General features: G+C 43.7%; 1 protein-coding gene across 1 annotated transcript in view; it reads left to right on the top strand.

Moving 5' to 3' along the window:
• PROX1 (prospero homeobox 1) overlaps window positions 1-15,000 on the top strand; it is a 36,723-nt gene that overhangs the window by 13,851 nt on the left and 7,872 nt on the right. Inside the window, exon 4 of the mRNA XM_029086953.1 lies at window positions 139-333. Within this exon, the coding sequence (XP_028942786.1) occupies window positions 139-333 (195 nt within the window). The remainder of the gene's footprint in view (window positions 1-138; window positions 334-15,000) is intronic.

Raw genomic sequence — 15,000 nt, 5'->3', positions numbered from 1 at the left:
CGCCCCCGCAGCAGAAACACAGAGACATGGGTTTAAAAGGTGGTGGGGAAGGGGAGGAAAGAATGCTTTTTAAAAGAAATGGGGCTGTTGGGGAGGAATGTCAGTGCTCTTATCCTTCTTACTGTTTAAATTTAACAGTTCAACAGATGCATTACCTCTCAGCTCATCAAGTGGTTTAGCAATTTCCGTGAGTTTTACTACATTCAGATGGAGAAGTATGCGCGGCAAGCCATCAACGACGGGGTCACGAGCACTGAGGAGCTGTCTATAACCAGAGACTGTGAGCTGTACAGGGCCCTGAACATGCACTACAATAAAGCAAATGATTTTGAGGTAGGCACTGATCTTTGTTTCTCTGTGTGTGTGAGTCGCTCTGTGGTCCAGGCTGCCGTTAAAATAATGTACCTTTTTGTTGTGGCCCTGACTGGTGGAATCTGGGCATTCCATCCACATCCCTGAATGACGCTAATTAATCTTTTTAGCCATAGTAGCTGGAGACTTACGCCTCACTAGGACTTGACAAGAGATAAAAGTTTTCTCTTTTTTTTTGTTAAGTTTCTTAGTTTTGACTTTTTGAAGTTTCCTTTAGGAGGGACAGTAGTGAAAGAAGTCACCTCACAGCTCTTCTAAAGTTCTGTAGTTGCATGATCAAATACTTGCAGTTACCTTCCTCTGGTTTCCTTCCTTTGATTTACAGAACTAAAATGCATTTGCTTTGTCAAGCTGCAGGATAGAATGACTACTCGAAGTAAATGCTCTCTGTTTTCTGCTGTAACGGGTTTGTGGCTTTGATTAAGATTCCTGTTTACAGGCCAGCCTGGTAGCTCGGCAGACTATTGTTATCATTAACATGCTGACCCTCGGCGATACCACGGGAGAGTGTTTCTCCCTGCTGAGGATGGCAGTTTGCATTGTTCAGGTAGTCAGATGTAATGATGCATTTGAACAGGGTGTGCGTGAGGGGGAGGCTTGAGTAATCCCATCTCTTGGTGGAGTGGGAAAGCGATGGTGGTACTAATTATTAAGTTTTTTATTAATTTTTTTTTTGTCTGTACCTTTCACTCTGGGTCAAGTTGCATAATGAGCCCCCTCCTGTAGCATAAGTGACATTTGTCAGCTTAAGGAGGGTGGTTTCCTGCCTAAAGTCCTTCCAAGGGATTTTTATCAGCGCTTGTTCTCACAGCACGTCAGTTCAGATGATGCAAAAAGTCTCTAAACACAGACTTTCTCAGCTGTCCTGGCTCCTTCCCCCTTTTCTGGGCACGCAGAGTTTTCTGGGAGAATGGGTGCATGGAAAGGGCAGATGAAGAAAGAGGGGGATGAAGATGTTCCTCAAGGGGTTTGCCATTCGTTGCAGCTGACGACAACATCCAGACTTCACGTTTGGTGTGCCGGGGCTCCCCCCAGCCCTCCTGAGGGCTTTGGCCCTGTTAGGTACCCATGCACGCACATGACGGGAGGTAGGTCCACCTGTATGCCAAGGTACAACAGCTAAATACAGGAGAGGAAAAGGAAATGCATAAGGAGATGTGTGACCAACTTTTTTTTTCTGTCAAAATGTGCTTCTTAAATTCCCTCCAGCTTTTTTTCTTTTTAACATAACTTTTTCTGTTTGCAGAACGTGGGTTGAAGTGTTCTTTGCCCTCAAAATTTCTCGTATCCTTGATGATTTCAGGCACTTACTACTCTTTTTCAAAACATTAGTTGCAGTGTTGATGTAAATGGATTACTTCGGTGAAGAATTGTGGGGAGCATATGGGTGTCTTTGGGTAGAAAAGAAAATACAAATCTCATGTTTAGCACTGCTAGTGGTTGCAGTCTCCTCTTCTCCACCAAGGGGTCTAGCAGCTGGCAGGAAGGGAGCTCCTTGGGTTTTTTTTCCCCCATCATGGAGGAAAAGAGATGTTACAAATGGCGATGATTTGCAGATTGTTTCACTCAGTCTTTCTTAAACCTCTAGGAAATTCTCATTGTACTAGATAACACATCTAGTACAATGAGAATTTCCTAGAGGTTTAAATCTTGGTTTTGCACTGAAGATCCAGCAGTTACAAGATCACTAAACTGTCCTGTGCAGTTTTTAATGTAGCAAATGTAACTTTTCCTGATAAATGCCTGGCCCTTCCCCCACAAGCTGCAACACAAAAATGACAAGTACTGTAATGTTGAAATTGGATCCAAAAGGATTTAGCAAACTGAGCATTTGCCATATTTAGCATCATCAAAGTTCTTTCCTCTCATACTTCAATGATGCTTTGCTGATCTTCTGATTAGTCTGATATGCTGTTTCTTTTAAATCATCTACACTACTATTCCTAAACCCTCTCCCTTTATCTCGAGTGAAATTCGTGCATATACTGTACTACTCCTAAATTTACTATTAGGAAAAAAATTATAATGTTAAAATGTGCATTTGGTCCATATCAGGCTGTGCCATTAATTTGCTCAGGAATCTGTGATACTGTTTTTCTTCCCCTGCGTGTTGCAACTGACAGCTTGTAGCAAAGTCAAAGAAGATGTTTAACAAACCACATGTCCTATCGTTTTTAGCCTTGCCATTGTACCCTGGTGGCTGTGAGCCAGAGACAGATACAACGCCTCCTCCAGTGCGATGCAACTTTGCCTGGGTTTTGTGTGCACACGTGTGTAGCCGGTTCCACGTTTCTCTCTCTCACAGCAGGGCTAGCTGGAGAAACCTGTGCTAAGCTGCACAGAGCAATTTGAAACTGAGTTTTGAAAGAGGGGGAAAAAATACACACTTTTTTTTTTTGTGGAAGGTGAAGATGCTTCTCTGCCCCAGGGCCATTCTTCCAGGGAGGGAGAAGGTGGGTTGCCCTGGTGAGTGAAAGCCACAAATGTCAGTGTCCCAGCACAAATGCTGAAGTTGGTCAGAATAAGAGGACAGCTTGCTGCGCCACTTGATATCTGTCTCATCTGTGGTGTTGCCATGGGCTTTTGAATGCCAGCTGCAATAATTAAAGTCAGGTATTGTTGCTATGCATTAAAAGAAAAAAAAAACAACCCAAATAATTTCATAACTCTCTTTCAAAATCCATCCTGACAGAGATCATCAGACCTCACAGTTGTGACTGTGGCAGGCTGATTTCAAGCAAGGGGGACACCATGCTGTGAGTTAAAATAAAAATATGGTTAAAAACCGTAAATAAGAATTTTTTTTCCAATTTATTTACTTACAACAAGCAGGGGAAATTGGCCTGAGGACAATACCTCGATTTTAGCCTTGCTTTGGCTCCCGCTCCTCCTCTATCGTCCTTGTTCCCTGGCATTTTTTTGTAGTTACCGTCATTCTCCGTGTATTAATGTCTCTCTGCACGATGCCCGTTCCTTTTCCTTGTGGGCATTTAACGACTCAGCCTTAGTTCTGAAGTCTCAGGGTCTCTCTGTGCTAGCGATTTCGCTCTGTGCCCTCCTGCCTGCTCCTTACACTCGCCACGCTCCTCTGCGTAGCGAGCAAATGAGCACCAAAGCAAGCCCCTGCGCACGCCATCTTTCTGAGCTCAGCCTGCCTGCTGCTTCACGGGAACTCGCCCCATTTTGCAGACGTAGTTACTGAGATTGATCACAATAGTGCAAAGTCTGCCAAGCTGCGTTATTTGCACAAATACACTGTATGCAGTTTTGGTACAGTGGGGCTTGACGCGATGATTGCCTCTTTTCATAGCGCTAGTTACGGCACGTGTCGTCGTTTCGAAGGGGGAGAAAACCATTTTTAAGAGGTTTGCTCTGCTTTTGGCAGGGGAAAACCATTCTAGTGGGAAAAACCTAATTAAGACCAGTTGCACTCAAGTCTTAGCAGTACGTTTAACTTAAAGGACTCTGAGTTAGTTCCATAAAAATCAATGAGATTATGTAAAACAATTCAAACAACACCGCCTATAAAATCTAAGTAATAACCCAGTCACATAAGCGGCCTGTGAACCCTTGAGAGGAACGCTGGCTGCCAAAATTTTCAGAAGTGATGATGGTTTTAGTCCAATTCCATTTTGGGATGCTCAACTGGAGAGGTATTAATAACAGCCACTTTGTCAGGAGGTCCTCAATGGTCCGTTCCCTGAAAATAAAGTGTGCCCAGCACTGCATCCAAAAATTAAGGCATCCTAAATTATCAAAAATTCTGGCCACTCGTGCTTATTTTAGGAACCTGTATTCTTCCCCCGTTTCATCTGCAGGATTCATCTTGAACTGAATTGGTGTTCATCAAAAGGAGAACTAAAGCCTTCAAACCTGATTCTTATTTAAACTAAGGCCACTTATGAGTGGTTTTGCGATACACAGGCACTGTAAAGTACAATTTATAACCACCATAATACTTCTTTACACAACCAGAGCGGTACAAAGTGGCCTCAAGAGAAGTGAAAATCAAATCCATAACTTGCTAACTTCCATCTCAGAGATTGCTCTTTCCGTACAAACTGCTCTGCCCTGGCAGTCTCTGCACTTCTGGTGGTACCAGCAGTGGGCATAGCCTAACGGGACAGTTGTTTGTTTCAGTATTAAACTCCTCACATTTTTTCCCTCAGCTGTATACTTCCTCCTTCAAGGGCTTTATTGTTGTAGCGTTTCAACATTGTTCTCAATGTTCTTAAAGACAAAGTTGGAAGGCTGCTGTCTGGTGATCTGCAGCAAGGAGAGTAAAGCTGCTTTGGCAATTTGAGAATAGCAAACGTAACTGTCCTGATTCGTCTGAGGAAAAACTGAAACATAGGTGTCTAGATGGAACATCTTTTTCACTTAAAAATCTTGGTTTCAGGAAATTTAATTGATGCCCTCAGGCCTTTTTCCTTTTTTTTTTTTATTTTATTTTATTTTAAATTTTGAAGAGGTTCTTCTGTGAAACAGCAGAGCTTTCCTTGAAACTGCACGAGAAATGAACCCGGTTTTTAATCAAGTAACAAAATCCATGGCTTGCAGTAGAAGGCCCGTGCATTGCACATATCAATTAATGCTTATTAATCAATTTTTGCAGTTCTGCAGATTGTAGTTGGAAGCTATTAGGGAGAGAATCGCGAGAGGAATACTGTTGCAGGACTACACTCAGTATTTCTGTTTGTGTCCTTTGGATTCAAGGTGTTTGTATAATGAAGTTGGCACGTTGATATATGATCTATTTTTTAATGTCATTACAATTTTAGTTCCCTCTGCCTTTTTGTCATTGGGTTACATTTAAGCACAGCAAGATCAACTTTAAACTTCCTTACTCAACAGCTTTATTAGTTATAACATACCGTGACCTTTCTCAACATTCTTAAAGAAAAAGATACAGTGTAATGTCACTTTACTTTGCTTATTGTTCTTTGTTGTGGTGAACAAAGCATTTTCTACAGTGGCTATAGCACATAATTATACAGCTTTCAATAGCGGTGTCTTGGCACATATCAAAGTTCAGAAGAGCCTTTAGAAAAAAAAAGATGTTTTGTGGCAGCCTAGGGAGGGTCTCATCTTTCCTTCAGAAAATAGTTCAAGGCTCTTCTGTCAAGCTTCCCTACTTAGAGCTTTTTCTCCTCCTGCTTCATAAAGTTTAAAGGGGATTCAGTGGAGTTCTATGATCTATTTCCTTTGAAAGATTGTTCCTTTGCACAGAGAAGTCCTTTGACTTCAAGAGTTCACAGATTCATGTCTTTAGGTATCATATGTCTGACCTTATCAGTTACTCTATTTAATGTAGGAGAAAAAGTCTCAACTCTTTGTGTTTGTCTGTTTTGCCTCTGTGAAATGATTTGGTGAAAAGACCATCCTTTTTAACACACCACTGAGAGGCCGTTTCTGACTGTAACCTACCCTGTGGCTCTTCTAAAAAAAAAAAAAAAAATTGTCCTTGTGTTTTGTGTATGGATGATTTCACAGTGAGAATAGAATTATACAAGGACAGACACACATAAAAAAATCTTTTGCTCTTTTTTCCTAAATGATCTATTGGCTATTTTGGTGGCTGCTACTCTGGTTTCCCAACAGGCACAACCATTTAACAAACACAGAGATAGCGGCTGGAGTGCTGGGCCAGCAGTAGGTTTTCCCTTGCTTCGACCTACCCCAAAGGCCTTCATAATTAATTGTCCTTCAGAGATGAGGAAAGTTCAGAGACAGTGTGTGTAGCGATGTCTATTGTCTGACATTCAGTTCTCCTTCCCTCAGCTCTTTTTCTTCATTCCACAAAGGGTTATCAATAGGAGCAGGGAGCAAGCTCTCTTCTAACAGCTGCTGGTGGTGGCTGTAGCTTTCTGTGGAAGGTATCATTGTGTTCAGCCATCTATGGATTAAATGGCTGGAAAAGTTCTAACAACCCTTTCAAACGGGCGTGTTTATTTCATCTAGATTACACAGACCTATTTAGCTAATTAAAAACTTTCTCAGAACCCCTTCTCTCCTATTCAAGGGGAGAAAAAAAATTAAAACACTGCTGTAATTATGAAGAAGGGCTGCAGTGAAACTTTGGTAAATAAATGAAAAATTTGATCTGTCAGCTTTGATCGAAATGCGCCCAAATAAGCACAGGCTTGTTTGTTGAGTTGTTCTGTCAGGTGGTTTTTTTCTTCTTAGAGGGAAGAACGGTGCACAGTAGAAAAAGCATAAAACAAAACATTGGTATAAGCTGTAACAGAAACAAACACTTGCCCAATTTAAAAAACTGCCACAGTTCGTACTGTCTCTGCTCCTAACATCAAAGTGCAAAGGAGCCAGAGTTTGCTAAACAGATTATTAATATTGTGGTGCCTCCTGCAATTAATTTAGAATCCTCTGTGGCATAATTATTAAACTTCATATACAACAGAACAAAATTATATACGTGCTTCCTTGTTTTCCCTGATGATATGCTAAACAAAGATATGGTGCAGTTCTAGTAGACAGACAAGAAGTATAGTCAAATTAAAGCTGTTTATTAACAATCGTTACATTACTGCTCCAATTAATTGGGCGAAGCCAAAAAGGACAAATACAATCATTCTTCCATTGAACAATTTAACTAGCAAATTAGGGAGGTTTTAGTAATTTTTTTTCTTCTTAAAAAAAAAAAAAATTAAAAAAGAACTCCACTCTGGACCTTCACCTGCATTCTTCATAAATGCATCACTTTGCAATGAAAAGGAAAAATTGTAGCAAACATTTTCTGGGCTCCATCTCACTTCCTTACTGTTAAGAAGGACCACACAACAATCAAGATCAATTATTGTACTGATTAAGTTATTATGCCTGGCATTTTGAAACAGGTTTTCTGTATTTAAGAAGAAATTGCATACAAAGTAGATGCAGCTAATACAGTAATGCAAAAAAAAGATCATAAAAAATTAAAGTTATTCTTATGAATCTTTCATTAGAAGCAATGAAAAGGGACACTGGTGAAGCCAAGTGCTTTGTTCTTCTGAGCTCCTCTTGTAGGGCCAGATCCTGCAAACAATTACGTACTTGAGCATTCCTTCTGCGAGAGTCCTGTTGGCGCCTTCAGCATATCTCCTGCTCTTTCACAGTTTGCCCACTTAGGCCTGTGGATTACTACCAGTGTTATTCTACTTTATCAAACAGATGTTCCCTTTAAAAATTGACAAAAGTCTGTAAAAAAAAAACAAACCACAAAATCACACAGCTGTACGGAGGCGAACACTTGCTTTTATGCGGGAAGAGCTGTTGTGAAATGATTTAAGGCTACTCAGAGCTTTTCAGATTACTCCCCACCGCAAATAACATGTTAAGTACTAAATTGCCCTAAGCGGTGTTTTATTACTGATCAATAAAATAGTAATCTTGTCTTTTAGCAGGAAAAAATATTTGAGTGGGATTTTTCCTGGTTTAGTTCATGGATAGCAGTAAACCAGAAAGCACAGGCTCCCCCCAAAAAAGCAAAACCTGTCCTCGTTTGTTTCTAATTTTGCTCTGGGGGAACCCAAGGATTATTTCATCTGAGTGGTGCAGGCTTTCAGTGCCTGCGTGCATGCACTGGTGGTGTGCTGTGTTTTGTTTTGGGTCTTGTGGTTTTGGGGGATTTTTTGGGTTTTGGTTTTGGGGTTTTTTTTACAATTATTTACTGGTACTCATCCTTATTGCCCCATCCTCTTCTCATGTAAAACAACTCCCTTCCAAAAAAAAAAAAAACAAACCCCCAACAAAAACAAAACAAAACAAACTTGGCAAACTCTTCTGACTCCCACTGCCGTTTCATTTTGCATTCAACAAGGGGTAGTGGGAATTGAAACGTCAACTGGAGATCAAGAAAAGCACCAATTTATAGTGTGTTAGCCTTGCACAATTCAAGATTTCTTTTGCTAGCTGCACACATTATACCCAACATCTCGCCACTCTCTTGTGGCAGTTGTGAGGAATGGCTATTCCTTCCCGTGTGTGTACTATAGGCCTCTAAAGACTCTTATTTATTCTCTCCCATGTCACCTTGTGTACAGTCTGGTCTGTGACACTGATGGTGATTATGTCATTATTTTGCTCTGGGGGCTTTGGCACATCTGCAGAGCTGATGCACATCTTCTTTGTTACGCTGGCATACGTCCCATATCGCAAATGCTTCATTAGCCTTACTGCCTGCCTCCTTGCCAGACAAGAATACCCAAATCCAAGCTTCTTTTTGCTCTGGTCTTTTGTGTCTGTGATGAGCCTTTATTCATCTTCCTAGTTCTTCCCTGTTTTCTATTTTTCTGATGTAAAATTGATTTCCAGATGTCCATAGTTCTCCAAAAATCCATCGTAGATGAGGAGGGAGAAGCAAGGTGAATTTTAACCCACGTTGTCCTTAACTTGCATAAAGTCTTATCCCTCACGAGCTGAAATCTGATCCTGGTGGTGACAGAGATGAGTGGGAAAAACAGGATGTTACAGGTGCTCTAAACCTGAAAGCAAATTTGGAAAAAAAAAAAAAAAAAGGAAAACAAACCAGTGATTTCTTTTACCATTTAATAAATCCTAGTTGTGGTAATAGGTAACGTGCAAGTTGCACGTGTTTCTTCCAGACTTTCTTTATTTCTTTTAGACTACATAACTAAATTTCTCACAAAACTTCCAGAGAAGCAGCACTGTCCAGTGAAGGAGGAGGGTGTTCAGGAGACCTAATCAGCTGAAATTTCTTATTTCTTGTTTTAACACGTCGCATTAAAAGGAAATAGCAGATTTTGTGCTGTGAAAATTGAGGAAAATAGTTGGTCTTCTAAACTTCATCTTAGCTCTTCTATATACATGTTGTACCAGAGAGATGTGAAATAGTGACTTCGCTTACTGGCTTTGTAAAATTTTTCCCTCCCCATCCCACCCACCCCATGCTTTTTCTCCATGACACTGAACTAAATTCTGCACTGGATTCTCAGTTTCTGGTGTAAATCAGCTCCAGCAATCATTGCAGCTAATTAATCTGTGCCAGCTGAAGAGCTGTCTTTTGTTATGTTACTATACAATCAAGTGTGTGACTATATGTTAAGTGTTAATTGGAAAAAAAGTTTCATTTGTTTTTAAGACTAAAAATTAAATGCAGACCTGGCTTTGGAGTCACAGAGCCATCATGTTTATGGATGTGGCGTGGAGGGGGGCGTTGTTTTTATTTTTGTAAGGCACGCTTGCCAAAAGAGGAGGTCCCAACCGATACCGTCTCACAGTGCGGGGTCAGGGCTGTGTGACTGACTTTAACAGAAGTCTTAGAGATGGGATTGCCCATCCTATAGACCTTTGAATAGGTCACCTTCACGCAGAACACTGTTTGCTTGATATCTTCAACGTGTTTTCAAATGGATGAGGTTTGGGCTTTCATAATGTGAATTAGCAAACTGTCACAACCTTTGGAAACCATGGCAGAAATAAAGCAGCACTGTGACCTATGTTGGTTTCCGGCCCAGCTTTCTGGGGTCCTGCCCTCTCTCAAACCAGGTATCCCTAGGCTGAGAGAGCAGTGGCAGCACAGATTTGCTTGTGGAGAGGCCTTCCAAAATTGGCATGGAGTGCAACGGGGACACTGTTTTCAAAGATACTAAAATCTGTAAAGGCGACATACTGAGGCTGTGAGGAAGTAACAGCAGAATATTGCAGGGGACCATGAGGACTGTGTGTCCTTCACGTGCATGAGAGAGAGAGAGAGAGGTAAAGTAGCCATGGTTCAGTATCCTATTGAAGTGACAATAATAACACAAGAAGTGAAGTTAAGAAATACTGTTTGGCCCAAGAGGTCCAAGTCTTCAGAGTACTGGATCACTTTCTGTAGTTAGGCAGAGCCCATCACCTGCAGTACCGGAGTATTGCCGGATTCCGTTTTTTTAAAGAGCCTGATGTCTTCCTGACATGCAAGTGTGGGCGGGCAAGAGAGAGAGGGACAGCCAGAAGGGATGGCTGAAAGTAATCAGCATATTGGAGATGATTTCTCCCTGTAGATCTGGAAGGGGCAAGGTTCATCTTTCTTATCTGCAGAGGGGGGAAGGTACACAGCCAGGCTCTGTCTCATTTTGTGTGCCACCAGAGGGACTCATGAACTGCCCTCTGTGGGGGGGTGGTTTCAAGGCTCTGGTGGAATTGTGCCATCAGAAGAAGCCATGTCCAGGTGGTGGTCCAGAGTGCTCAAAGATGTGGCCTTGAACTTGTTTCTGTAGTTAATGGAGAGTCTTTGTAGAAAGCAGCAGACCAGGGTGGCATAATCTCTGTTGCTAAGCAGAAAGGTTGCTGCATTGATTGAGACTTATGGGAGAGTGGTGGCATAGACACAAATGCTTTTAAAGCAGTAGTCTACAACTTCAGAAAGTTTTTAGAGGAGGGGAAATCAACGTTGCAAATAAAAGCCCTTTAACTGCCGAGTATCAATGTTCAGGGGGAAACTGAAGTGGCTTATCTTGTGCAATTGCAGAGAGGGCTGGCTCCATCAGATGAGGCCCAGCCTCGAGGTTATCTAATCCAGTGCTGTCTGGAGTCGCACCATTTCCTTCCGCGGGGGATAAAGAGGAGTCAAACGAGAGGGAGCTCAGTCCATTAGAACATAAGGTTTCATCTCCTGACCTCACAGGCTGGTGAGGCTCAGGGTCTCTGGCAGGTCCTGCACTGAAGCTTCTAACAAGGTGTTTGCAGCCCAGTTCGGCCAGCTGCATGGCTCAGGGTGGAATAGATGGAGCAGTTTATCCCACCACAGAGGGCTTTGGCTGCCCAGAAAAGCATGGTTGTGTTGGGAGGAGGTTCGTCAGAGTTAATTGCGGGGAGCCTGGACTAGTGGAGTCAGGGCTTCATTTGCAACACCCCTCACCCATAGCCACACACAATTTCCTTCCCCTGCCCCTACCCTCAGCCAGGGGAAGGAGGAAAGGAGGTACCCTGCTGCCAGAGGGCATGCTTACCACCTTCATGCCACCCCCAAAAGGACCCCAGTGACTGCCTATTTCCCTGCCAGACTGATTAAACACCACCTGCTTCCCATCGCTCTCCCCTACCTCCCCCCTTGCTCCCCCCACCCAGCACACGCAAACTGAGGAGGGAGAGGACACAGTTGGAGCTTTCCAGGGCCAGACACAGAAGATAAAGGTGACTGCAATGCAGAGAGGTGGGAAGAGTGAGGAAGAGAAAGCAACACCAGTTACAGATGTTTACTGGCTGTTACAACGTTAGTATATATGTAAAATGTACACCAGATAAATAAGCCATTGTCCCTTCTACTACATTGTTAATGGTTCATCTACAGAGCCAAATTCTGCTGAACATTAAAAAAATCCCCACACACTGCATACAATCTCTATGAACCTGCCTGCCCGACTCTTTTATGCATGGAAGTACACCATGAGAGAAGAGTAAGTCTGGTGAGAGACATACCTGCTCGTCACAGTGCAGGCTGTACCTCCTGGTCCTTCTGAGTAACACATCACATTTCTGTCTGGCTGATGTGTCCAGGAGGGTATGCAATAACCTCTCTGCTGTTCCTGCAGCAGAGCCAGAATTGGGTGGTCATCCCTGTACTCACTTTTCTGGACAGGTTTTTTGTGGGCGCCTGTATGTGGTACCTGCCAGAATTTGGCAGCAGGGTACGTAATATGCCGCTTGGCATTGTCAGCAGCCTCTTGTAGCAGATTGCATTTCACCGTAACGGGACTGAGTTGGACTATTCTTGTGTATGAGAGTTTTATTTCTTCTTCAGTTTTTGTACAACACAGCTTCTTGGGTGTGACAGTAACCCCTCCTGTGATTCTTTCTTACATCTCCCAACACATACTAAACCCCCAGCTATCAAAAGCCTTAGTGATTTTTCCATTCTGCGGCGGTGCCATTGGCAATGCAGTAAGTTGAGGGCAATCAGAGTTTCCATTAGAAACCTCCTCATCTCATGCAGTTCTAATTCATCAGTAAGGCAGAGAAGGAAATCTGATACTCATCTCCCCAGTAAAACGCTACTGATGATTTTTAAGGATGGGGAAAGGGGAGAACTGAACTTCAAAAAGTCTAAATAAATTGTAAATGGAAAGTCTTTTTATTTTGTTTTAGCCCACTCTACTCCCAAGTCTTACCAACTTCTGTGCTTCCAAACTAGCACGTTAAGGCCGTTGTGTCTGCACGAGAGAGCGGCTGTGTTTCCATGACGGACAGGCTCATCCCCTGTACCACGGACACAGCAGTCCCAGGGCAGAGATCCTCCGGGGCTGCTGGCGTGCGTGGGATGCCTCTCGCGTACTGTGAAATGAGAAGATGGGTCCTAACAGGGAGGACCCTGGGAGGCAGAAGTGGGGTTTCAGCCTGAGCGAGCTGCAGAAGCACTGTTGTGGGCGTCCAGCTGGGGCACGCAGCACCAACAGAGCTTGGCGCTCCAGCCCCACAGGGAGCCCGCAGAGTACTTCCCCATCTTTATTTGTGGAAAAGCTTAATTGAAATGCAAGTGATTAAATCTAATGTATCACACAGTATCCATTTTCACTGCACTACCACTTTCACTTCCCCGATACTATCAGACATCTCAGCAGCCCCACTGTCATTTTTTTTCCCTTGTAAGAGCCATGCCCATTCTCTCTCGTCTTTGTGAGCTTGGTGGAGGAGATAACAGTAAGCCAGCAGTAGATTACTAGTGCCCCAAACTCTACGCAAGGGATAAGGGAACTCGGCTTCATTTCAAACAAACACTTTTAAAATACATTCTTAAATCATATGACAGACGTGTGTTTTCTAGCTTTTTATAAAGAGTAAAAAAGCTACAGTGTAACAGGAAATGCAATAAGAAACCTCTGTTGTTTTCCTAATTTTTGTCTTTTGAGCCAGACTTGGGCTAATGCTTTTCCCTTCCCAAATGCCAAGCTCAGCGCTGTGTTGTTACTGCTGTCCTAAAGGAGCGAGCATTTTGTGCGCCATAGTGGGGGAGCAGACCATCCTGAAGGGCCACCCCATTTCTTGCTCATCTTTTTCCTCTTTCCAAAAAATCTGTTTCTTAACAGATTTGTACAGCAGGAGTCATGAGAGGAAACTTGAAGGCAATAACTACAGACTCTGGTGGCACCAGAGAGCTGCTGCTGTAGCCAGGGGGATTGGGACGTACGTAGCAGTGGGCAAGTTGGCACCCTGCTTTCTAGAAGGGTGGTGGTTGGGAGACAAGTGTGTTTACTGGAGTGTCCAATAGTTGAGGTATTTTTCACTTGTGTTTTTAAAATAAAAGCATCCTTTCCAACTATTTCCCTCTTCTCATAAGTGATAATGGAAGAGGCATTAGCCTTTCCATCGCCTGAGCCAACCTGTTTTTTTTCTAAGAGGTGTCCAGGATGTTCAGCCAATTGAGTGATCTAATTAGCTGAAAATTGTTAATTTCCTTTACCTTATAAAGCACCTAACACAGAAACTGTTAAATAATGTTAAGTGTCAGACTTAAACTGAGAACATTGGGCCATATGCTGCCGTGGCTTTCGCGCCAAAAAGTGTAGCAACTTACTCCAAAACCTGCCTCCAATTTCTGTGTAGAAGCCAAAGCCTCCTGCTTGATATGCTGCCACACCAACTCGCAGCGCTAAGATGGTCCCACGCAGCAGCTCGCTGCGCTCAGGGAAAAGAGTCTGTTCGTGATGGGAGGTGGTGGTCTGGATAAACGTTGCAGGATTGCAGACGCTGCCCTTGTGAGCGCAGGAAAACCAACAGTAGGGCAGTGCTGCTCAGGGCATCCTTATCCTGGAAACAGTGGCAGATCTGTGCCCGCAGCTGCAAACTGCACGAGTCCCTAATCTGCGGTGGGCCCGGTGGATAGGTGGGCTGCCTTGTAGCTCTTCATCAAAGCAGGGGGGTCCCTGGCTCGGAGGAATGCATGTGAGGGAGGGGCTGGTCCCAGTGTCACCAACCTCCCCACAAGCCCCCAGAGAAGTAGCCTCAGAAGGAGTGTGGTACCTCACTGCATTACTGCTGGCTTGACCCCAGCATTGCTCTGATGCAGTGTCTTACAGGGAGGGAGAGAGGGGTGGGGAAGGGCTTGTCCTGGGCAGGTTTCCTGCACGACAGGCTGTGGGTATGGAAATACATGTTTAGGTGACAGCTTGCCCCCAAAGCCCACAGGCTTAAATCTTCCTTGTGTGAGGAAGCGGCTCAGGGCCATGTGTTGGTGATGCAAGTGGAGTCTCTCTAGCATCTCGTTTAAGAAGACTGCACTGTGCCCCCAAAGCTCACCTTACCCTGACTGTGGGGGTAGAGGGTGCCTGTTCACATCTAGTTTGTGCTTTGTATGAGGTTTTCTCAGCAGAAATATTTCCCCTGAATCCCTTTTGCTGTGCTGTACCTGTGCTGCTGTGGACCACTGTGCACACACATTAAAGCTGTCTGGCCTGGAGCTACCCATGGTGAGACTGCCCCTCCCCCCGATAGTGGACTTGCTTGTCATCCTGGAGAGATTCTCCATCACTTGCCTGATAGATGCTGTTTATGCCTTAACCTTGGGTTAAGAGGCTCCCTGCAGAGTCCCTCTCTATAGCCATGGTCTGGATCACCCAACGAGAAGAGTGATCTGGCCTTCCCCCTCTCACCCCCTCCAACCTGTTTACCGCCCATTACCACGACCTTGCGCTC

This window comes from Antrostomus carolinensis, unplaced genomic scaffold (assembly GCF_000700745.2).
Source record: "Antrostomus carolinensis isolate BGI_N321 unplaced genomic scaffold, ASM70074v2 scaffold35390, whole genome shotgun sequence".
In the NCBI taxonomy this organism is placed as follows: Eukaryota; Metazoa; Chordata; class Aves; order Caprimulgiformes; family Caprimulgidae; genus Antrostomus; species Antrostomus carolinensis.
Note: the sequence above shows the minus strand (reverse complement) of the source record. Positions and strands in the feature narration are given on the sequence as shown.